The sequence below is a fragment of the Tursiops truncatus genome, chromosome 1 (genome assembly GCF_011762595.2).
Source record: "Tursiops truncatus isolate mTurTru1 chromosome 1, mTurTru1.mat.Y, whole genome shotgun sequence".
Taxonomy (NCBI): Eukaryota; Metazoa; Chordata; class Mammalia; order Artiodactyla; family Delphinidae; genus Tursiops; species Tursiops truncatus.
Genome location: NC_047034.1, coordinates 55,631,741 through 55,657,104, shown reverse-complemented (window position 1 = coordinate 55,657,104; position 25,364 = coordinate 55,631,741). Strand labels below are relative to the sequence as shown.

Below are 25,364 nucleotides of genomic sequence, written 5' to 3'. Positions count from 1 at the left end.
TATTCCCAGTTGACAGATAGGAAGATAAAGAAATTAAATAACTTGCCAAAGTCATACAGCTAAAAATGCCAGAGCCAGAATTTGAACCGAGACAGTCTAACACCAAAGTGGGTGCTCTTACCTCCTTCTTGCACACTGCCTTTCAATAGGGATCAATTTCAAGGCAAAATAAGCCCTACTAAGTTTGACTACTTAAAAGAGAAATTCTATGAATTCCAAAAGGATTTTAAAGTCTATCTAGGTGAGAGAAAGACTACTAGCTCTGAAAGGACTGGTATTGAGAAAACATTTCCCTTGAGTAATTTAATACTGCAGTAATGTGAAATAGCCCAATCCATGCATTAAAGATTAGAAAATGGTTTATACCTATTTTACTTTCTCACTCCATACTCAATAATGTGCAATTTTGCCCTGCCAGATAATTAAGAGGTTAAAAATATAGCTTGACTTAATATTTTACTGCCTCAATATTCTTCCTTCCAACTGTAAGGAAAAAGGTCCTCTTACTTGCTTTCTAAAGCCAATCCATCAACCAATATTCTTGATCTCCATGTCCCTTTACATTTCCCTTGGGCACCATCTCCCATGTTTATTTCAAACCTCTATCATCTCTAATCTCTACTTCACAGGATACTTTTCTTCCACTGCCATGCATATTCTTGTATTCCTAACACTAAAAACGTTTTGTTTAAATCCTACTCGTCTCATTCGTTTTGAGACCAATTTCCTGGAAATATGGTATACAACTATTGCCTTCACTTACTAATAAATATTTTTTTGGAAATCTTCAGCAACCTCTCTTATGAATCCATCACTATAAAGACATGGCACTTTTGAAGATTACCAATAATATTTTTGTGAAAACCATGGCCAAATACTTGATTCATCAAGTTTGCTCATCCTTAGTCCTCTAAACTTTGTTACCTTGCTTTTTTTCAGACACTCAATTATTTCTCCTCCTTGTTTCTTATGGTTCCTTCTGATTCATTTGCTGATTCCTATCCTTCCTCCAGTCCCAACAGTGCGTGTCTCCCCAGACTCTGAAATCACTCATTTTCCATATAACATTCATTCTACATATGACTCCTAAATCTCTATTTTCAGAACTTTGCACCTGCATTTCCAATTTCCTGTAAAACATTAAACTTTTTTGTACTCAAACTCATTAAGTTCAAAGCTAAACATTATTTTACAATCAATCTTTCCTTTCCAACTACCCTGTTTCTCAATAATAATTCCACTCTTCCTTCTCATTTTCCTTCCTGCCCCTTAAAATACTCCTTAGTCATCTTTTACTCTTCCCTCAACTTCACGTTTACATCCGAATTAGCATCAAATTCTGACATATTTCTTAAAAGCATACATACTAGCCCTCTCAGATTTGGCCTTCACTTGCATTCTTAATTATAGCCACTTCTCTTATTCCAGTCTTAACCCCTTTCCCCAAATCCATGACTAGTTTCTCCACAGACACCACTTTTATCTTGTCATTACCTTGCTTGAGATCCCATAACAATTCCCACACATCTTCTAAATAAACGAAGCCAAAACTTCTCTGCCTGGGTTTCAAGGCACGAGATCATATTATCTGATCCTATCCAGGTTCATTTTCTACTACTTCAGTTCTTACCCCAAGATCCATGGACAAAGGGTCTTTCCTAAATCTAAAAGCCCTCTAAGGTTGGATGCAAAATGGTGTATGCGTGTGTATTTGGTGGGAGAAGGGGGTGAAGAAAGGTCCAGGAGATGATTCTTTAAACGGTTAAGAGCCACTGCCCTACACCCAAACATGCCCCCTTGCCCTAGGCTGCTCATCACCCTCCTGCTCTTCATGCCTGTCATGTTTGCCTCTGCTCCCAGACTTCTTTATTCAACCTATTGCCAATTAAGACTACTTCTCTACACCCATTTGTCTGGCCAAATCCAATCTACCCTTCAAGTTTCATCTCCTCAGGAGAAGCTTCCAAGTATCCACAGAGCTAGCTCTCCGGCCAATTCCTCTTGCACTTGCAGTTCAGAACACACAATTACAACTCAGTTGTTTTTCTTGTGCTAAGTCCGTGAAGGAAGGGACCCCGACTTAAATCACTTTTGTACATCGTCACCTAACGCCAATGCTAAGCAGGTCGTGTGAAACACATCTGAACCCCCAAGTATTGTAAAGATAACGACCACACAACAGGGCAAAACACAAAGTTTACTGCCACGCCTGGACCAATAACAAAGAATCTTACCAATAAAATGCCGTGATGACGCTGTCAACCATTCCCTTCACGAATCATTCTTCAAGTCTGGATCCAAAACTACGTCGAAACTGAAATCCCCTGAAGTAAAACAGCCGCCAAAATGACAGCGAAGGGTTAAGTCCGGAGGAAACCCTGGCGCTCCCAAATGCCCTCTCGCTCCACCACAGCTGGGTTCACGACGGACGCAAACGGGCCCAGTAAGGAGACCTCCGCTCCCGCAGGCGCCAGCCGAGCCCGACACTTCACGCCGGGAAGGACATTTCCGCTGACTCAGCCACCCAGCTCCGCGACCCTCGCTCCTGTGGAGTCTGCTTCAGCCCACGGAGGGAAAGGGCAAGGGACAGTGTGTCCCAACGCGCCCCTCTCCACCTGAGGCCTCAGGGGCCAACGCCGGCTCCAAAAATCCCGCCGTTGAGAAGCAGCAACTTTGCGTTCAGCCGCCTCCTCAGTTTAAAATCGTTTCCCGACTCGCTCTGCGGCAGGACGCTGGACGCCTCCATGGCGCCGATTCCAAGTCAGTGAAGCAACTAAGGTTGCCATTTTAACTGAGGGCACGGGAGCGCTCTAACCATTAAAGTCTACTTTCCTAATCGCGGGGTGTTCATCTTCCGCGCTTTTCTACCGGTGCTCAGCGGTCCTTCAAACTTCCGCCCGTAGTAAAGATGGCGGCACTCCCTCTGTTCTGATTGGTTGACTCCCTCCACCGTAATCTTGGTTGTTCGTGGGGTGGGTAAAGGACAGCTTGGCTCCCAGCGGCGATCTGTGTGTGGTTTCGGGCCTTAGAAACATTTTGGATTTGCTTTCATTCCTCCTTCTGAAGACCCAAGGTCGGCCACCAGGTTTGGGAGATTTGAAACGCGGGGCTGATTTTCCTCCCTGTTTTCCGGTTCTGCCCGCGGGAACCTTCGAGGAAGCGTGGAAGGATGGGAAGGGCGTGCGCCTGCTGACCGGCCCCGTGTTGCCTCTGCGTGGCCGCGGTGTCCCGCCTTGGCTGCTCTATGGAATCGTACGCTTGTCACTTCAGGCCGAAGCTTTGTTTGTTAATAGAAGTGAAACGGATGCGTTGAGAGGGGACAAAGATTTTAAAAGGCCCTTCCCCTACCCAACTTCCCCAAAGGCCCCAAAGACTGCAGATTTATCTAGTTTGCCGACACGAGCTCTTGAATGTTCAGCGGACAAGGGCTTAAATATAAGAGAGTGGGAACTCCTAACATTTTAAGGGATTTGTGTGTATTTCCAAAACTGACTTTTGACCGCCATCCAACACCTGCTGCGTGAGATTCCTGAGCGTCTCGCCATCCTGCGGCTCTAACATGTTCTGTTGGTTAAGTCGGCTGTACAGGGGTTTATCCAGACCCACTAGAAGGACCACACAGCTGATCTGGGGTTCTTTCTCCCGAAGTCTGGTACTGAGTTCACAGAGGAGAATTCCAGGTGAATGTAGTGAAGAGGTTTGTCCTCTGAACAGCCCAGCCCTTCCTCCTTTTCTCTGCAGCAAGAGTGCTTATTCCATTTTTCCCCTAGTCTCGACTGCATAGCTTTATGTGTAGAAGCACATCATTCACCTTCTTCATTTCTTATAATGTAGTTTTCTCCCTGGAATTTAAAAAGAGCAGAAAAGTAACCACATGAATAGGCTATTCATTAAGCTCATGCTGTGAATAAGAAGCCTAAAAAATTCTTTCATACTTGAGAATACTTTAAATAGAGTTTTCAAATGTACAAGTGACTATTTCACTCTAGATTCATACTACAACCAGTTACTGCACCGTCAGATTTATGAAATTCCCAAGATCCTATTTCATTTGTGGAAGAAATGTGCACTATTAAGAACAGTGCGTTTTAGGTTAATGCAGATGCTGGGTGATCAAAAGTATTTATATTCTTAACACAAGGCAAAAATTTACATTAAGATAGTTATTCACATGGCTTTTGACACATTTGCAGGTAAATTTAATAGTGATTGATTACATTCTTCAACTTTATAAATTTCATCCATTGATATGAAAAAAGATGGTATGATTTGAGAGTCTATCCTCAAACAATGTGCAAATGATATATTTTTAATCTTACTTTTTTTCGTTTCTTTAAGAACTCAGTAGTTTTGTTGCCCGGACCAACACGTGTGGAGAGTTGCGTTCTTCTCACTTAGGCCAAGAAGTCACCTTGTGTGGATGGATTCAGTACCGAAGGTAGATAGAGGCAGGTGTTTTACGTATGCATGATGGTGGTTTTCCTAAGGCAATTTTAAACTGCTATTAATTTTTAACCAGTCAGAAGCATAAAAGCTTTGCAACTCCTGTAGGAGTCTCAGAAGTCATTGAATTTTCAGTTTTATTTTTGTTTTGAAAGACTCAAATAGTGTCACTCCCAGTAAGTACCAGTAACATCTGTTGAACGGTATAATAAGTGTGATCCACCAAGGGACAGAAATGTCCCTAGGTTTACTAAGATTGAAGAGTGCCTAGGACCAGTAATTGGGTAAGCTGGTAAGCTTCCACAGCATAAAAAAGCATAGTTTTTGCTAAATTTAGGTAGAGAAAAAGTCTAAAAACATGAACAATGATTCCTTAATGTTAGAGGACATATTATTGTTGTTGTTCATCTCTATATTCCAGAACATACCTGAATGGAACATTAATTCACAATGAAGAGATCCAAAATACATAGATTGAGTGATTTTCCTAAAGAATATGTCCCAAATGGGTGGATATTTGACCCATACATTTGGTGAATTTTATCTCCTGAAGGAAAATCTGAGGAGGCTTTCTGTACCTCTTCTTGGTACTAAGAACTGTATGAGAAATGTTGGTTGAATGCTAAAATATTGGGATTTGGGGGACCTTTTGATGGCTTATAGAGGTATTAAGTTAGTACTGGACCTCTTCTAGAAAATTTTAGATTACATCTTATTTTTAGGAAAATAAGAGATTTTATATTGCCGTATTTTAAAAAATGACCAATCAGATGTCTCTAATATGCTAAAATCTTACCTTTGGATTTTAATATATGGAAAGTTTCCAATTTTAATTCAAATTTCTTATAAAGACTTAAGCCAATAAAATTTTTTAAGTTTTAAAATCTGCCTTTTCATTAATAAGCCATCTGGATAGCATTAGTAAGCTGTACATATAGCTACTAAAAGTTGAAATTGTAAACGAAAAAGTTTTTTCATTAATAAGCTACAAGATAATTACACAAATATAACTATGAATGCATATTATTATAAAAAAGCAACATGTGAAATTGCATGGGTTTTTTATTTGTTTTGCCTGCTTAAATTTTGGTCTCAAAGATTTTATCCTAATATGTTCACTTTCTTCATTAATCAGGCAAAACATCTTCCTGGTCCTAAGAGATTTCCATGGGCTTGTTCAAGTTATCATTCCTCAGGATGAGGTAATAGAAGTTTCCTCCTGTTATCTCCAAGCCTCTTTGATGCTGTGGTTAGAATAAATGAAGCATGTTGGATAAGTATGTTTGAGGTTTCAAATTAAGAAGTTTATTGTTATGGGCTTCCCTGGTGGCGCAGTGGTTGAGAGTCCGCCTGCCGATGCAGGGGACACGGGTTTGTGCCCCGATCCGGGAAGATCCCACATGCCGTGGAGAGGCTGGGCCTGTGAGCCATGGCTGCTGAGCCTGCGCGTCCGAAGCCTGTGCTCCGCAACGGGAGAGGCCACAACAGTGAGAGGCCCTAGTATCGCGAAAAAAAAAAAAAAAAAAAAAAAAGTTTATTGTTAATGAAAATTAAAACTACCATAAGCCACATTAAGACAGATGACAAACTGCGAAAAACTATGTGCAATTCATGTCACAGACAAAGGGCTAATTTCTCTAATATCTAAAAGGCTACTACAAGTCAATTAAAATTTTAAAAAAAAATACCAGTGCTGAATATGAACATAAAATTTATAGAAAAAAATATAAATGGCTATTTTTCTATATGTCTGTAGACATATGAAAATATGCCCAACTTCACTCATAGGCAGAGAAATATGAATTAAAGCTACACAGAATTGTTATTTTTTATGCACTGGATTGAGAACACACTGTGTTTGGGGAAACAAGTGCTCATACATTCCTGGAGGGAGTATAACTTGGCACTAGCTCTATGGATGGCAATATCAAAATTATAAATGCATATATCCTTTGAACCATTCATTCCACTTGTAGTCAATGATCTTAAAGCTATCTTACACGTAGACTTACATAGATGCAAAATGACACAAATACAAGGTTATTCACTGCTGAAATATTTTTAATCGAAAGAACAATCTAGGGCTTCTCCAGTGGTGCAGTAGTTGAGAATCTGCCTGCCAATGCAAGGGACACGGGTTCGATCCCTGGTCCGGGAAAATCCCACATGCTGCGGAGCAACTAAGCTCGTGTGCCACAACTACTGAGCCTGTGCTCTAGAGCCCATGAGCCACAACTACTGAGAGCCCGTGTGCCGCAACTACTGAAGCCCGTGCACCTGGAGCCCGTACTCCACAATGAGAGACGCCACTGCAATGAGAAGCCCGTGCATTGCAACGAAGAGTAGCCCCCGCTCGCCGCAACTAGAGAAAGCCCGCGTGCAGCAACAAAGACCCAACACAGCCAAAAATAAATAAATAAATAAATAAATAATTTTTTTGAAAAAGAAAGAACAATCTAGATGTTCCCCAATAAGAGACTGGTGTAAAAAATAATGTACATCCTTACAGCTATGGAAAAGACTGAAGAAGCTTATTATGTACTAATATGGGAAAAAATCCAAGGTATATTGTTAGATATAAAAACAGGATACAGAAGAGCATGTAGAGTGATATTATCTGTACTAAAAAGGGCATGTGTATGTGTGTGTATGTTATGAACTGTCCCTGGAAGGACACATAACATTGGGTATCTCTGGGGAGGGGAATTAAGGAGCTGGAGAGAGACTTTTCACTGTAGATCTGTTTATACTCTTTGAATTTGAGCCATGTGAAGGTACTACCTGCTCAAAAAATAATTACCATTAAATTCAGATAAAATAAAGTACTCTCATCATGTTGCTGAACGTCACTGGTTTCTATTTTGGTAATATTTACAAATGTTTGTACACCTGAGAAAAATAAGATTTACTCTGCTTTTAATGTTTGAAGTAAGTAAAGAGCCATGGGTTATCTTTCAGGGATCAGGATGCAGAGATGAGCATAGCTAACCCAGGAGAACTCCTTCACTTTGGACTCCATTATTGCTCTTGGATTTAACTGCCCCTAAGGCTAATCCTGGAGACAGTTGCCTTTAAAGTATGTGGGAATTGTTTGCATTAATCATTCTTCTCCTTATTTTCCTTTAAGGAAAAAAAATTTTAATTCTTAACTAATAGTTTTACTTGCTGTATTATATGGAGTCAAAATGGGGATGCAGTTTACCAAATTCTTTAATAAAGTCATTAAGAGAAGCCCCAGTATTTATTGCAATTAAGCTATGAGTATTAACATTTTTCTAAGCCATAATCTACAGTTGCTGCAGAGTCCTTTAAGTTCATTTATTTGTTGGAACTATTTTCCCCTCTTATTCTGTAGTCGGCTGCTTCTGTGAAGAAGATTTTATGTGAAGCCCCCATGGAATCTGTGGTGCAAGTGTCTGGCACAGTAATTTCTCGACCTCCAGGACAAGAGAATCCAGTTAGTAATTTAGAAACTGTCTATTTAAATTTTACCTGTGTACATGGGCACTGTCTGTCAACACATTCAGGCAACAGCGACTGAGTATCTATTAGATATCCAGCACTAAAGCTCTGCAGGTTCTACAAATGAACCTACAGATTTTAAAATCTTCACTGCAAACGTAAACACCTATGTAAATATGCATGTTAAGACATTTGGTAATGAGCTCATCAACCACAGATATACATAAGAATGTCAAAGTCGTACACAGACATTTATGTTTTAGACTATACACTATAAGCACCCCGTGTTTTACATATGTAAATAAATGCTTGTGTTTTATAAATATTCACTGTGTACATGTCCTGATGAGTGATTTTTAAAATAGGTCTTTTCTCTCTTTCTCTCTTTAAGAAAATGCCAACAGGTGAGATTGAAATCAAAGTTAAAACAGCTAAACTTCTGAATTCCTGCAAGAAGCTGCCCTTTGAAATTAAGGACTTCGTGAAGGTGCCGTCCTCTGTTACTAATAAAATAGAGTATCTAGAAAATGTTGATAACCAGTAAAGTGTTTTCAGAGTTTTTTAAAGAAAAAGTTTAACTTCTACAAAATTAAGCGTGTTATAGCTATATCATGAATTATTCTGTTAGTTTTACAATTTCCTGGTGAACTGTTCTTAAATATCAACAGTTCTTTAAGCTGTTGCAGCTCCTGAACACCTAGAATGTTTTTTCAGACAGCTGGAAACAAGGTTGTCTTTGAGACTTAGGTGTTATTTTGTTCCATTTTGTTGCTATGGTTTTACATTTTGAGAGGAAATTTATGTTTACCTTAGAAATGGCCACATGGCATAGGAGATCCTGCATATATTAAGTTTAAGCCTCTAACAGTGATAAAATGTTTATAAGGCATATAAATATGATTACTGTAATTTAGGATGTTCTTTGAGGAAGCTAGACAACACTGGATATGTAAGCCCAGCTAATTTTCAGCTTTGTCACAACTGTCTACAGTTGTAGACTTATATATACCTAATTTATAAACTAATCTATAAAGGATTTTTTTAATTGCATGGCCACTTAGTCTTACAATTGAGTTCCCAGTACTTAATATTTTAATTAGAAAAAGCAGTATAATTACAGAGTTGACCTTGTTGTGGGGAAAAAAAGGAAATATGCAGTTTTCCACCAGCTCTAAGCTTTTAGAAAGAGAAATGACAGGTAGTTCTTCTATTTCTATTTCTAGTATCAAAGAAATAAACTATTCCAGGGGAAAAGGTTGTCAGCACAGGAGGGATGCAGAGAATTCCAGCCTTGAAAATAAGCAGACCTTATCACTGTGTTCCTACTAGTACAGCTGTAGAGATTCGTCTGCTGTTCGCTTGCATTTCTTAAACTTGTCGTCCCATCCAGGTCATAAAGTCGTGGCTGTTTTTGGCCCTGGTATATATTTTCTAATGATCTTTGAAATCTTTACATTTTTTTTTTCAGGATTAAACTCCAGGCTTAAAAATGAATGGGTAGGGAGTTCCCTGGTGGCCTAGTGGCCTAGTGGTTAGGATTCCAGGCTTTCATGGCCATGGCCCGGGTTCAATCCCTGGCCGGGGAACTGAGACCCCGCAAGCCACATGGTCAAAAAGAAAAAAGGCGGAAAAAAAAGAATGAATAAATGTTTAGTAAGGTAGGCAAATTTCAGTCAATGAAGTGTGGTTCACGGAAAAATGTAAAATCTATGCTAGTAACAAGCCTAGAAGTCATAGGAATTAAGGATGGTGGTGTGTGTGCACAAATGGTGGAAGCTAAAGATAGAGCTAAAGTTCTTAAAAATTCACAATCTGTATCTAAAGTTAATATCTTTTTAATATTTGAAAAATATTTAAACATAAAAATCTTTAAATTTGTTTAGAAAACAGAGGCTCTTCGTTTGCGGTATCGCTACTTAGATTTGCGTGGTGTCCAAATGCAGTATAACCTGCGACTGAGGTCCCAGATGGTCATGAAAATGCGGGAATATCTCTGTAATCTACATGGTAAGGGAAGAAACAGTAATTTCCATGTGTTTTATCCTAGAACATAATTTAGTAACATAAAACATAATTTAGTTCCCTACTGGGTCATAAATACAGCCTTTTAAAGGTGATAGTGCCTGTTAATGTTGTCTAAGTATTTACCATCACTGTTGAAGGTGGACCAGCCCTTTGGTTGTTATCTGTAAGTTTTCTTAATTCTTTATCATGCTTGTACATCATTTGTTGGGAGCTCAAAAATGTCATGTGAATGAAACTAGACTCTTCAGTCAGTTCTGGGTTTTTTTCTACTATATTTGTGTTATTTTTGCTACACTAGCAGAACACAAGGAAAACCATAACAGTTCAGTACACAGAATCTATCAAACAGAATTATTTCATTACAAAATTACCAGCTTTATGAACAGAATAGGATTTTATGAAAATCTTCAGCTTCCCTCTTGGGTTTGTAGAAACCAGAATCAATATGCTTCATAGCTTATTTCAGTCAAAATTCCTAATTAAAGGGTAGCCTCAGATTTGTTGGACTGTATTGTAGACATCATATTTGGTAAATTCCCATCTATTAAATTCCGATATTTCTCTCTTTTTAGGGTTTGTGGATATAGAAACACCAACATTATTTAAAAGGACTCCAGGGGTATGTATATTCCTTAAATCAGCCTACTAATAATGTCCTGTTAGTTATGAAACTGGACCACTTGCTTTTATATTCCCTTAGTTCTATTTCTTTTATTTATTTTACTGCCTTAGGATGTTCACACTAACTAGGTATTTTAAGAGTTGAGCAAATTATATGGGTCAGTACTTTTAGTCAGAATCCTTTAATCCTACATCATTTTCTTTCTATTGAGGTTTATAGCTACAAATCAATAATGAATTGGTTCATTAAAAATAAATCCATTGAAAAATAAATAAATAAAAATAAATCCATTGTTCATTAAGAACTGACATTTTCAAACACTGATATTTATACAGTCTCTGGACTTATAAAATTATAGTTTAAATTTAGAAAAGCAGTTAGGAATTACTTGAATAGGAATTGACGCACAAAATCCTTTTTAGCTAGTAACAGGATTGGGCATTCATTTCAACAAGCATACATTTAATACTTGCTGTATACAAATATTTAAAGCCTACTATGTGCAAGCCTTTTGGGGACTAAAGGATGAGCAAGAAATGATCTGTCATTGTGGGAACCTTGCTCTTTAGTTGATTTCATTGATGAACTGAAGTATTGACTTCTGCCAGTTCTTGAATTTGCTTTTTAATAATATCTCTGCTCTCCCTCTCTCTCATTCAAAGGGTGCAAAAGAGTTTGTAATACCATCCAGGGAACCTGGAAAGTTTTATTCTCTCCCTCAGAGTCCTCAGCAGTTTAAGCAGCTTCTGATGGTTGGTGGTTTAGACAGGTGAGCTTTCTTTATGATAGTACTGGTCAGAAAAGGAAAAGAGGGGGAAGAAAGGGGAAAAGGAAACACAAAATTGTCTAATCTCTTAAAAGAAGGTTTGAAAATGTATGAGAGTTTGGAAAATACTTGTAAAATACCCTAAAAATGTGTAGTCATTATGTAAAGATTTATTGGGTGACCATCGTGTACAAAGCTCTATGCTAGTAGATGGGGTAGGGGGTTAAAAACAAAAAAGAATAGGTTTTGCTCTCAAGGAGCTAATGAATCTAGTAAGACAAAATAGGATATTAAAATCAACTGTGATGTAAACCAAAAATAAGTATGTTGAGCGTTGCAAATTAGTTGTATTAAGAAGTTTGAAATTATATTGTTTTGGGAAATGTCATTAAAAACTTTGGGAACTAGGCCTTCTGGGACAGAGCTGCATTTCAGCAGATGAAGATGAGAGTTGGAATGGCATAGCACAGGAAAGCTCAAGTGTATTCATGGAGCAGTGAGTATTTCAGTTTGGCTGAAGCAAAAAAGTGTGTATAAAGAAGCATGGACTGCCTTGCATGTCAGTCTAATATATGAATATCCAAAGGTGCCATTGTATATTTGTAAGACAATATATTGAGCAGTTAACTTCTCATGGGTCAACTATGTATCTGACTAGATTAGAGCATCATAAAGAATTTTAAAATCTCTTATGCCCTTTTAGTATCATTATTATTTTGTACCCTGCATTGCCAGGAACTTTTGGGGGAAAGTGTGTGTGTGTTTCTAGAATCCTGACTCAATTAACACTATTTTCCATTTGTAGATATTTTCAGGTTGCCCGATGTTATCGAGATGAAGGATCAAGACCAGACAGACAGCCCGAATTTACTCAGGTACTAAGTTATATTCACTCATCTCTTACTGATTCAGCCTTGCTACAGCCAAGAATGTCAAAACCAGGATAGAAATTATATATATTTCTCATTACATTTTATCTATCAGATATTTAATTAAACTAACCTACAGTTGAGGCATTAGTTATTTAATTTTTGATCCATTTATAAAGAATATGGTCATAAACTAAGGAATGACAGATTCCTACAGTGTTTTAATGGTCATGATATGACAAAGTTCTTTAAAAAAATCTCTTGTGGGCTTCCCTGGTGGCGCAGTGGTTGAGAGTCCGCCTGCTGATGCAGGGGACACGGGTTTGTGCCCCGGTCCGGGAAGATCCCACATGCCGCGGAGCGGCTGGTCCCGTGAGCCATGGCCGCTGAACCTGTGCGTCCAGAGCCTGTGCTCCGCAACGGGAGAGGCCACAGCAGTGAGAGGCCCGCGTACCGCAAAAAAAAAAAAAATCTCTTGTGCACTAAAACAGACAATTCTGTATGTTGATATTTAATCTATTTATCTGGTCAGCGTCATCAAAACTATTATGATTTAGTTTCTGTATGATATATTAATTAGTATGGTACAGAAATCAGTAATCAGCACAAAAACCATAAGATTTGGAGTTGGACAAACCTAAGATCAAATGTAATGTAACTGTACATCATCAGGCAAGTCACTTAGCCTCTCTGAGCCTTAAGCCATGAGATAGTTGTGGGAACTAACAGTTTGATGTATGTAAAGCATTAGATGTACAGTAATATTTAACCTGCTTCCCCATGTATTAAGAACAGAATCCAATGGTAATTTGAAACAAGAGAAATATATAAATATGTATGTATATACTAATATTGTGGCTCTTCAAATTAGTTTCCATATGTTGTTTTGGTTTCAGATTGACATAGAGATGTCCTTTGTAGAACAGACTGGCATCCAGAGTCTAATTGAGGGTTTGCTCCAGTATTCATGGCCCAGTGACAGAGATCCTGTGGTGGTTCCTTTTCCTTCTATGACTTTTGCTGAGGCGTTGGCCAGCTATGGAACTGATAAACCTGACACTCGCTTTGGGATGAAGGTACTTTTCTTCACTTTTCCAAGACTCTGCCCTCGAATAGTCCTATAGTCTTTTGAACTACTTTGATGTTTACAACCAGTCACACACACTGTTATATCATATTTTTTGTTGTTACCTTAGCTTGTTACTTTTGTTGTTACCCAGCTACAGCAGGAGAGAATAATAGCATGTTAGCATTACAGTACCTTTTCTCTATCTACTGTGTTCCAAGATTCATTTCCAAGAGCAACGTTCTTGCTATAACGTTTTTATTACTGACAAGTTATTAGTTACATGGATATGAATGGTAACTTGAAAGGAAAAAAACAAAAAACATGTTCTTTCCTCTTGAATTTTTCTTAAGCTAAAATGGCACTTGGAAGGCAAATGATTAAGAGTTATTTATTCTTTTTCCCTGGTCTATAAAGAGCTCAAACATATGGAAACGTTTATTCACATTGTTAAGATCTACACATATTTAACTAAGGGTACAGTAGAACTTACACAGAGCAGCTTTCCTTAGCAGGCCTCTTATTATTTGCTCTTAGACAGCAACAGCCCTTCATCACTGTAAGCTGGTGACATTTCTATATCTCAGTTCTCAGTGCAGATTCCTTAGAAACTGAGTTCTGCTTGGTCCACGAATAGGCAGTGCTCAATTCTCAGAATGAAAAAAACATAGCACACAAAAAAGCCTATTTACAGCAGCCAGCTTGACTACTCCATGTTTCTTCTCTTGTAATATGAAATGGTGGTTCTTAAGTCAGACTACTTAAGTTAAATTCTGGCTCTGCCACTTACTAGCTGTGTTATCTTGGGCAAGTCATTTCTTTCTCTGTGCCTTGGTTTTCTCATCTATTAAATGGGGATAATAAGAGGGCCTGCCTCATACTCTTGTTGTGCAGATGAAATGAATTATTACTAATGAATAATTAGTACATTAACACTTGTCATGGTGCCCAGCCCATGGTAAACACTCTATGAATGCGCTCTATAAACATTAACAAGATCTACTTTCCTCTTTAAAATATTGTTTGTAAAAGGTTTTGAGGGACTTCCCTGGCGGCGCGGTGGTTGGGAATCCACCTGCCAATGCAGGGGACACGGGTTCGATCCCTGGTCTGGGAAGATCCCACATGACGCGGAGCAACTAAGCCTGTGCACCACAGCTAAGCCTGCACTCAAGAGCCCGCAAGCCACAACTACTGAACCAGCACTCTAGAGCCCGCGAGCCACAAGAGAAGCCACCGCAATGAGAAGCCCATGCACCACAATGAAGAGTAGCCCCTGCTCTCCGCAACTAGAGAAAGCCCGCGTGCAGCGACGAAGAGCCAAATGCGGCTAAAAATAAATAAATAAATTTAGTTTTTTAAAAAAGGTTTTGAAAATAAAAATAAAAAAGGTTTTGAGATAAACATTACTTCACGTTTAATTACCTTTTTCTGTTATCCACTTTCCAGATTGTAGATATCAGTGATATGTTCAGAAACACAGAGGTTGGATTTCTTCAAGATGCGCTTAGTAAACCCCAAGGAACCATCAAAGCCATATGTATCCCTGAAGGAGAAGTAAGTGGAGCACAATTCTATATTTTCTTTAAAATGTATATTTGGGAAGTAAATATGTTCAAAATTGGTACATTTAAACTTTAGAAAGAAAAATTCTCTTTAAATAAAAATGCATTTTTCATATAAAGTCTAATAGTGTCTCTAAAACTATAAGTAGAAAATGATAAAACTTTATGAATATGAGTTTACACTTTCGAGATCTAGAGCTTCTATTTTTCCTTTTAAATAATGCTGTAAAGTTCTCCTGTACTTCATTTGGGTTTATTTCCACCAGTGATGAGTATAAAATAGTATTCCTATTCTGTCTCCAGCCTCAGTTTGTCCAACAGCTCCCAGCCCCATATCAGCTCCAGCATAGCCCTTGCGTGTTGGTTCTTGGTCTTCTGACGCTCTGGGGTCTATTGCATTAATAATGGGAAGAGAAAGGAGGTGGAGCTATGAAAAGCAAAAGGAAGGGAAATGAGGGTAGGAGACAGAAAGAATGGTTGGGTTGGGTTGGGTAAGCATGGACTCTTAAGTAATGGGGCATGTCTATTTTCTGTAGTTAGTAAACCTGCTTTGAAAATAATTTAAGAAGAATTCTAAAAGTATTTTGAATAAGATTACTGTTTTGAAAGGCGATTCAGTTGGATACATAGCATATTAGTATATTTAAAATGGGGAGAAGAATTCAGTCTCATTACTTTTTTTTTCACTTCATATGTTCAGTGGAAAGTAATTTGGTGTCTGTATTCTAGTCCAGAAATATTGAATGTGTTTGGGTAAGCTTGGTATAACATATATTGCTTGTTATTATTATTTACCCCAATTGGAGTATGTCCAATTCTTTCCCAAGTAGATTATAAGGACTGCAGGGTCATGAACCATGTTTTCACCTTTTTTATATCTCCCATAGCTAATTAAGTGCTCCATGAATATTAGTGATGATGATAGCCATAATGTCTCACTTAGAAACACACTGAGATAATTTAGAAAAGATATAAAGAATTTTAAGAGACTTGAAATAATCAAATTCTGAATCCTCTTATTGATTTTACTGATCCTTCACAATTCAGTTGCAAAGATTCATTTTGAACATATTATAGATACACAGTCTTCTGTGGAATACATTCACAGCTATTTCCAATAAGACCTGCATAATTAGAAAAAAAAAATACACCCTGTAACAAGCCTTAAAATTTTGTCATTTGAGGGCTTCCCTGGTGGCGCAGTGGTTGAGAGTCTGCCTGCCGATGCAGGGGACACGGGTTCGTGCCCCGGTCCGGGAAGATCCCACATGCCGCGGAGCGGCCAGACCCGTGAGCCATGGCCGCTGAGCCTGCATGGGCTGGAGCCTGTGCTCTGCAATGGGAGAGGTCACAACAGTGAAAGGCCCGCGTACCGCAAAAAAAAAAAAAAAAAAAAATTTGTCATTTGACAACAGAAATTAAATCTTTATTGAATCTTATTATTGTGATGGAAAAACACAAAATACTTGTTTCCCATTTCATTTCATAAACATGTTTGTGAAGCTAAGTGTCATACTGATGAGTTTACTTTTTCTTTCATCAGAAATACTTAAAAAGGAAAGACATTGAGTCCATTAGAAAATTTGCAGCTGACCATTTTAATCAGGTAAGGAGCAGGTTTTTTCCTTTCTTTTAGGGATTCTATATTTTTAACTGTTAATTGCTTGAGCTCTTATGCTATCATTAGTTTTGAGGGGCTTGTTATTTCAGATCATTCTACTTTTCTTCTTTTTATTTTTAAAGTTAATCTTTCCCCTGGGTATAACTCCAAAACTTAAACTTAGTTGAATTCACCATTAATCAGAATGTGAAAGTCCAACCATAGCCTTTTAAAATAAACACTGGTACTTTAATGCAGTTGGGAAAATTAAATAGAGCCCCATGTGCCCAAGGTTTAAATGAAAGCATGGCAGGTATGAAAGAAAGACAGTATTCATTGTTCTTCCCATACCCTTTTTAGAATTATGAGTATACCTTTCCTTTGACAGATACACTTTGTGTTCTTGGCTTGGTGAACAGTAGCACCAAAATATGGAGGAGGAGCAGGGAATGGGCATTCTTACACTGTCACTGGAAGTATAAATTACCTCAGCCATTTTGGAATCACTAACTTTAAAAATAGTCATATTTTCATTTCCTTCCTGTGCTCAAGCTGCTCCATTGTTCTCTAGGCCAGAGCTTCCTGCATCTTGCTGCTTTGGTCATTCCTATTCCACTCGCCTGCAACCTGCCAAAAATTTTCAGAAATCTCTTCGCTCTGATATCCCTTCTCACCCTTCATTCCTTTTTTTTTTTTTTTCATTTTGGTGAGATTAATTTTTAGATTCCTTTAGTATCGTTTTGAAGGGCTTTAGGGAGGGAATAGAGATAATCTCATGTACGTTCATTTTCTTTTGGAAACCAGAAATCTTTGTACTCCAGGAAAAATAAATCAACCCTGATTTTTGAAAAATGTATAAGTCTTTTTCTTTGTCACAGGAAGTCTTACCTATATTCTTGAAAACCAATAACAACTGGAATTCTCCAGTTGCTAAGTTCATAATGGAGGAGCAAGGCTTGGGACTAATCAGACTGTTGGAGACCCAAGAGGAGGATGTGGTCCTGCTAACTGCCGGAGAGCATAAGAAAGCAGTAAGCAACATTACCTCCTGGCATCTGTGCTGTTGATGCTGAATGATGCCTCTCTTCTCCTGTGTGTATAGTACATATTTGAAATTGACTGTTAATTTCATAAATTGGAGCTGCTCTGCATGAGTTTTTATGTCTTTTGGCACTGTAATAAAATGCACTGTATAAAAACTAGAGTTTTTTTCATCAGCTAACAGCCTACATTGGCATTGCTCACAGCGATTAGATCTGGCTCTAGGAAAGCCACTTAGGTAAAGAGCTATTGGTATTTGTTGTACAACTGTGAAAAAATATTTTCATTTTTGAAGTTTTACAGATTAAGAAAAGTTGGTTGTCCCAAACTTTTGTACATAATGCATTCCTGAAAATGTGGAGGGACAGATCAGACTGCTGGAGGGCTACTGGGCTGGCAGACACCCCTGGCCCTACTTGGTTGAGGCAGTACCCTTTTTCCTCAGGAGCAGCAGCTGGGAGGTGGTGCAGGCTGCCATGCACTGGCTAAATCACCATTCTTCAGGAGACTTATGGAACAATGGATTTAACTTTAGAGATCATTATAAAATATACAAAGTGTGGTATAAAACTCAAACATGAATATTGAAAATATACTGTAAAGATCAAACATGATAAAAATTCATCCTTGGGAATTCCCTGGCAGTCCAGTGGTTAGGACTCGGCACTTTCACTGCCGGGGCCCAGGTTCAGTTCCTGGTTGGGGAACTAAGATCCTGCAAGCCATGGGGCGCAGCCAAAAATAAATAAATAAATAAATATTCATCCTTACACTACAGTATAATATGATATCCTTATAGTGTCTGATTAGTACTTTATCAAGTTCATTCTTCTAATTTATATTTGCACTGTGCCTATTTATCATTATATCTTCCAAAGGAAAAGTTTCAGAGTTCGGCTACAAAGCTAAATATAATCCACTGTCCTTACCTTTCCCTGCAATAGTAGAGTGAGGAAAGCTATGTAATTACAACTTTTCTTGATATTACACCCTTCTTTTTTTTTTTTGGCCACACCACGCAGCTTGTGGGATTTTAGTTCCCCGACCAGGGATTGAACCTGGGCCCTCGGAAGTGAAGCATGGAGTCCTAACCACTGGACTACCAGGGAATTCCCTACAGTCTTTTTTTTTTTTAATTAATTCATTTATCAACATTAGTTTTTAATACCAGCCATAAGCCAGTACTGTTAAATTTGCTGGGGGATGCACCAGTTAATTACAAATTTTATTGTCAATGCATTTCTTAAAAAAGAATTTGGGATTTTGTATTAAAAATCCTGCTGCAAATTCATTTGGCTATTAAACTTTCCCCTGGCATGAACTAAAACTGCTCCTGTTCTCTTCCCAGAAAGGCATCACTCTAATTTCTATTGGGACTTCCTTGAGAGAATGCTAGAAAGCAGATTTACGAGGAATAACATTAGCATTCTGAAGATGTCACAGTGAAGGTGCCCTTTGTGGATATCTAAGTGTCAGATAGAATAGGCTACAGAGTGACACCCTGTGCATGTCTGCAGGCATGTCTCCTGTTCTGACTAATTGCCCTTTCTCAGGGATGCCCTGCCTGTCATCATTAGCACTTATCACAGCACTCTCTGTTTGGCCACAACTATTGCAAGTACTTGGTGTATATTAACTAACTTAATCCTCATGCCAACCCTATTGAGAGAAGTATTGATACTGTTACCATTTTAAAAGATAAGAAAACTGAGGCACAGAGGTTGAGAATTTGTTCACACTCACACAGCTAGGAGGTAGAGGAGAGGAGCCAGGTTTCTAACCCACAAAGTCCAGGTCCAGAAGTCACCTTCTTAATGTAACCTCTAATCCATACTGTCTGTCTAATAACAGCCAACATTATTGAACATTAAGTGTGTTCCAGGCTCTCATCAGTTCCTCACCACAACCCTTCAGGAACAGTAAGGAAATAATAATCATAATAGCTGGTTCGTATTAGAGAGCTTATCTGACTTGATCTTCACAACAGTCTTTGGAGTAGATATTTCTATCTCCATTTTACTATGGAAAAAGGTGCAGAGAAGTTAGTCAGTCGCCAAAGTGAGATACAGACCCAGGTTAATCAAGCTCTGATACCTGTGTTCTCAGTCACTGTGTTGGCAGATACTCACCAAGTCGGCTGAGTCTGACGATTCTCAACCATGTCGCAGTCAGATCATCCTCAGATCTTTCTCTCCTGAGAGGCTAAGAGCATCTCATCTGTAAATTGGCTAATCCTTTCTCAGAGAAAGGCCTGGCTTTAGAATCCATGTTGTGTCATTTTCTGCCTACTCTGTCACAGCAGTTAGCTCAACGTTCGTATCTTCTGTTTGCAGTGCTCTTTGTTGGGAAAATTACGACTGGAGTGTGCTGACCTTCTAGAAGCAAGAGGAGTGGCGCTTCGTGACCCAGCTCTGTTCTCTTTCCTTTGGGTTGTGGATTTCCCCCTCTTCTTTCCCAAGGAGGAAAATCCCGAAGAGCTGGAGACAGCCCATCACCCGTTTACTGCTCCCCACCCCAGTGACATCCACCATCTTTACACTGAGCCCCAAAAGGTAACATATCTATACTTCCAAGTTAAAAGGAAATATGGAAACAAGGCAAAGAACTTCAGGTTTCATAGTCTGACCCAGTTTTAGAAGCCCCAGTAGAAATTGCTGGGTTTAAGCCATTGTATCTAAGTAGCTACAGGGTCTTCAACGTACAGAACAGAAAACCAGAGATTTTCTCTAACATAGAGGCTCTTTGAATCTTCTAGGTCCGTAGCCAACACTATGACTTGGTTTTAAATGGCAGTGAGATAGGAGGTGGTTCTATCCGAATTCATGATGCAGAGCTACAGCATTACATCCTGGCAACAGTACTAAAGGTAACATCATCTTCTAACTTGGCCTTTGTAAAAAACTGTAATATTTGTCTGTTTTGTTAAAATTTGTTATGAATGGAGGATTCACTAGATATAGAATAGTATCTGCTTATTTCTCTACCTTTAGTGTTAGACTTTGAAAAATAAATAATAATATGTATTTTTTAGTGACTACTATATGCCAGGCACTAGGTACCTTATACACATGGACACATTTAATCCTCACAGTTACTTTTTTTTTTTTTAATTTATTTTTGGCTGCACTGGGTCTTTGTTGCTGTGCATGGGCTTTCTCTAGTTGTGGTGAGCGGGGGCTACTTTTCGCTGCGGTGCACGGTTTTCTCGTTGCGGTGGTTTCTCTTGTTGCAGAGCACGGGCTCTAGGCACGTGGGCTTCAGTAGTTGTGGCTCGTGGGCTCTAGAGCACAGGCTCAGTAGTTGTGGTTCGCGAGCTCTAGACGCAGGCTCAGTAGTTGTGGCACATGGGCTTAGTTGCTCCGTGGCATGTGGGATCTTCCCAGACCAGGGCTCAAACCCATGTCCCCTGCATTGGCAGGTGGATTCTTAACTACTGCGCCACCAGGGAAGTCCCTCACAGTTACTTTTTAAATTAAGACCTTTATTCTACTCATTTTAAAGGTAAGAAACTGAGGCAGATGAATTAATTTGCCCAAAGTCACACAGCACAGAAGCTGAGCCAGGATTCGAATCCAGGCAGGTTGGTTCTTGAACCCAAGCTCCTAAACTCCTAACCACTGCACTGCTCAAAAAAGGATGCAGTCTGAAATGACTGAAAATGTTGATAATGCTAGAGAAAGAGAGAAAGGTTTGAAAGGATTTTATGTCACTTAGTATTTGAGGTGGGGGTAGATTTTAATGACAGAGAGTGGGTTAGTCAGAATTTTCAAAAGAAGAGTCTCTATAGATGCAAGCCTAAGAATCTGCAGTTTGTTGATGACTCTTTAGGAGGCTAGGATAGATTTTAGGAAGGCAAATGTCCAAGAGTCTGATCCTAAAAGATCATTTTGTGGGATTAACTAACGGGTGAGGTGGGATAGAGGAACTTTATTTCTTTTTTTTTTTATAAATTTATTTATTTTATTTATTTATTTTGGCTGCGTTGGGTCTTCGTTGCTGTGCACGGGCTTCTCATTGCCATGGCTTCTCTTCTTGTGGAGCACGACTCTAGGCACGCAGGCTTCAGTAGTTGTGGCTTACGGGCTCAGTAGTTGTGGCTCATGGGCTCAGTATTTGTGACTCGCGAGCTCTAGACGCAGGCTCAGTAGTTGTGGCACATGGGCTTAGTTGCTCCGTGGCATGTGGGATCTTCCCGGACCAGGGCTCAAACCCATGTCCCCTGCATTGGCAGGTGGATTCTTAACCACTGCGCCACCAGGTAAGTCCCAGGAACTTTATTTCTAAGAATAGGATTGGAGAACTCTACACCAAATTCCCCCTTTAGCTTTAAAAACATTGCAAACTCCCTTGACTTTTCTCCTCTTAAGCCAAAGCCCCTAGTGTTTCCCAGCCTATTTTTTTCATTCCTTTCAAGCTTCTCAAAATGTCAGTGAGAATACATTGCTTCCACTTCTTCCCTACCCACCAGTGTTTCTCAGCCCTTCTGCACATTAGAACAGAATCACCTGGAAAGCATTAAAAACAAACAAAAAATACACTCACTGCTCCTTACCAGACCAATTAAATAAAAAGCTCTAGATGTGAAGCTTGGGCATTTGTTTCTTAAAAGCTTGCCACTTGATTGTGATCTGTAGACTGGTTAGGGAACCATTTCAGACACATTTTCAACGTTTCTACAGGCATTGCCTCACAAAAGTAACTTGCACAGTCACCAAATCCAGCGGTCTGTTGTTGGCCCACACGCCATCCTACCTTCTGGCAGCATCAGCATTGTTGTCCTTCTAATAACGTTCTCTCCTCTTGGTCCCTCTGACAGATCCTGTTCCTTCTTTCATCCTACCTTTCTGAGGCCACATCTCCATGTCCTTAATTGGTCTTACCCTGTCTGCATTACCAGCATAATAATAGCTGCATTTACTGAGCCCCAGGCATTTCCCTGCATGTTGTAGTATCAGTGACTTGTCATATTCTCTTGCTAAACTGTAAACCTCTTAAGGTACTTTTTTAACTCAACTTTTATTTTCCCTTTAGCAACTAATTGTATTGTGTGGCACCTAGTGGACCCTCAGTGTGTATTTAAATTGAATTATCTTTTGAATTTCAGGAAGACGTGAAATTGCTCTCCCATCTGCTCCAGGCTTTAGATTATGGGGCGCCCCCTCATGGAGGAATTGCCATAGGTAAACAATCTGTCCTTTTACAAGCTAAATTTAATTCTGTATTTAATTCTGTAGCTCTAAGTGTCAAATTTGGACGCTCAGCTTATGGGGAAAGGGTGAGGTTAGGGGGAGTGGAGGAGTAAAGAGGGTAGGGGGTGAGCCCAAGGGTTCTAAAGAATTTAATTTGGTGTTTTTCATTTTGATGACTTTTTTTTTTTTTTGGCCACACCATGTGGCTTGTAGGATCTTAGTTCCCCAACCAGGGATTGAACCCGGGCCCTCAGCAGTGAAAGCACCGAGTCCTAACCACTGGACCACCAGGGAATTCCCTGATGATATACTTTAAAAATATATTTAACCATTAATAAAGATAAAACTTAACTGATAATTTGCATTTGAAAGATTTTTAATAGAATGAAACTACAGTCTTAAGTCAACATTGCTCAAATCCCTGGAGGCTCACAGACAAATTCATAAGAGTGTGAAAAGTACTGCTCCACAGTATTCAGCTTGTGCGAAAGTAGGAATATGCCAGTGCCTTTTTTTTTTTAATTAACTTTTATTGGAGTATAGTTGCTTTACAATGTTGTGTTTGTTTCTGCTATACAGCAAAGTGAATCAGCTATGTATATACATATATCTCCTCTTTTTTGGATTTCCTTTCTATTTAGATTACCACAGAGCATTGAGGAGAGTTCCCTGTGCTGTACAGTAGGTTCTTATGTGGAAACTAGAAAAATGATACAGATGAACTTATTTGCAAGGCAGAAATACAGACACAGACGTAGAGAACAAACGTATGGATACCAAGGGGGAAGGGGAGGGTGGGATGAATTGGGAGACTGGGATTGACATATATACACTACTATGTATAAAATAGATAACTAATGAGAGCCAGTGCCTTTCTGATGGCCTTGGTTGCTCACACTGCTTGTTTTATCAAACAAGGAAGAATGTGAGAAGTTCTAGGTAGCTTACCTAGATTGTAGGCTCTCAACAATAGGGACTTCCTTCTGTGTTTTTGGAGTCCCCTGCACAGCACTTAATTTTGTTCAACCTTCAGTAAGCCCTTGCTCAGGACTCATTAATTGCTGTGACTATTAATCCCAGTAGCATGTGAATATTAGTCCTGAGCACTTTTCTGGAATGAGATAAAAGAAACCTCTCATACAAACAAAAGTTCTCTAAAAAGGCAGGGAACTATGCTTAGCTGCAACTTATTAAAGGTTCTTACTTAAAAGTTTTCTACAACCTTTATAGAAAAATTAAGTCACCCCCAACCTTAGGTTACATTCTCATCTATTAACTTTGTATTTTACAGGGTTAGACAGACTGATGTGCCTTGTCACTGGAGCGCCAAGCATCAGAGATGTCATAGCCTTCCCCAAATCTTTCCAGGGGCATGACCTTATGAGCAATGCCCCAGATTCTATCCCGCCTGAGGAATTGAAGCCCTATCATATCCAGGTCTCCTGGCCAACGGACTCAGAAACAAAAAAGAGTTCATTGAATCATCCATGCCATCCAGAAAGTTGAGCTTTTGAGTTTTGTCCTCTTTGCTTCCCCAAGGCTAAAATCAGATCTGGAGTTCAGCCACAGATCTGACTTCAAGTTTTTAAATGGAAGGAATCCAGGCAACATTCTTCACCTCAATGAAGAAACAGACAAAAGGTATCCAATTTTAACGAGAGCATGCATTATTAGGATTATTTTATTTGGGACTTTTTTGAAGTTTCTTTTTACTTGGAGAGGTGTGAGACATGGCTTTTTGACAGAGTAACATAATGGCATAGTGTTTTCTAATCATGTTTTTCATACCCCGATAGTAGATTGTTCTCTTAGGACAGAGGTAATCAAACCATATGTGAAATGTGGGAAGATTCTTGCCCCTTTAGACTGGTCCATTGATGGAGGGGTCAGTTCAACCAGCCTCATCAAGAGAATCCTATAAAGGAAGCTGGATAATGACACTTCAGCTATCAACATAATATAGTGAGAAGCAACATGATATAAAGTAAAAAATCACTGAAATAAAAGTCACAAGATCTTAATCAGTGCTTTACCTTGCAAGTTGTATAAACCTCTCTTAGCGTCCCTTCCTGCATGTGTGAAATGTAAGCAGTACTTGCCCTGGCTCCCTCACTGGCCTCTTCTTGCCAGAATCCTAGGAGATAATATATGTGGAAGATAGTGTGAGTAAAAATGCTTTGAAAAACTTTAAAGCATTACTTAAATGTAAGATGGTGATATTATTATCCATCTGTAAACAGTATACAGGTATATCTATGTATTTTATAGTTTAAGGTTAAACAAAACTGACATCTGTGGTAAAAGGAAAACAGTAATTTCATTAATCAGTACTCTGCTTATATTTCTATTTTTTAAAATAATCATTAATCCCTGAATAACACTTTCCCTCAATTATAAGTAACTGAAAATATTAATTGACCTTAAACCAACCTCAAATGTAGAAAAGTGAACACTGAAACTCATCGTGATTTTCTTACACGTTCTGTTGACACAAATAAAGGCTTATAATTAATTAGCAGTTATAAAATGGGAATAAGGCCTTGATTAATGACATTGTTCTTTTCTACTTTATCTTCACTTTTGCCTTGACATTCTTTTGATTTACAATTTACACCAAATATCAGTCTTATATTCCAGCCTATTTTTCTCAGTGCTGTAAGCAGTTTGATACTACAATCTTTCTGTTTGAAAATAAAATCAGCTTTGCTTCCAGGTC

General features: G+C 38.9%; 2 protein-coding genes across 4 annotated transcripts in view; one reads left to right on the top strand and one right to left on the bottom strand.

Moving 5' to 3' along the window:
* The window catches only part of CENPL (centromere protein L), a 43,794-nt gene extending 40,995 nt beyond the window's left edge, over positions 1–2,799 (bottom strand). Inside the window, exon 1 of the mRNA XM_033855106.2 lies at positions 2,235–2,799. The gene's annotated coding sequence lies outside the window, so the exon portion shown is untranslated. The remainder of the gene's footprint in view (positions 1–2,234) is intronic.
* Positions 2,800–3,553: 754 nt separating this feature from the next.
* DARS2 (aspartyl-tRNA synthetase 2, mitochondrial) lies at positions 3,554–25,363 on the top strand. 3 transcript variants are annotated; one of them, XM_004321514.4, is made up of 17 exons: positions 3,554–3,680; positions 4,339–4,438; positions 5,579–5,645; positions 7,799–7,900; positions 8,297–8,392; positions 9,789–9,912; positions 10,503–10,549; positions 11,215–11,321; positions 12,124–12,193; positions 13,084–13,263; positions 14,703–14,810; positions 16,362–16,424; positions 17,297–17,449; positions 19,793–20,011; positions 20,215–20,325; positions 22,564–22,639; positions 23,940–25,363. In XM_004321514.4, exons 1-17 carry the CDS (start codon positions 3,560–3,562, stop codon positions 24,152–24,154), a joined length of 1,959 nt encoding a protein of 652 aa, XP_004321562.1. In that variant the 5' UTR covers positions 3,554–3,559; the 3' UTR covers positions 24,155–25,363. The 3 variants fall into 3 exon arrangements, with proteins under 3 accessions (XP_004321562.1, XP_073660327.1, XP_073660325.1); XM_073804226.1 differs by having other exon boundaries at positions 23,290–24,158; XM_073804224.1 differs by lacking the exon at positions 17,297–17,449.
* Position 25,364: the final 1 nt, after the last annotated feature.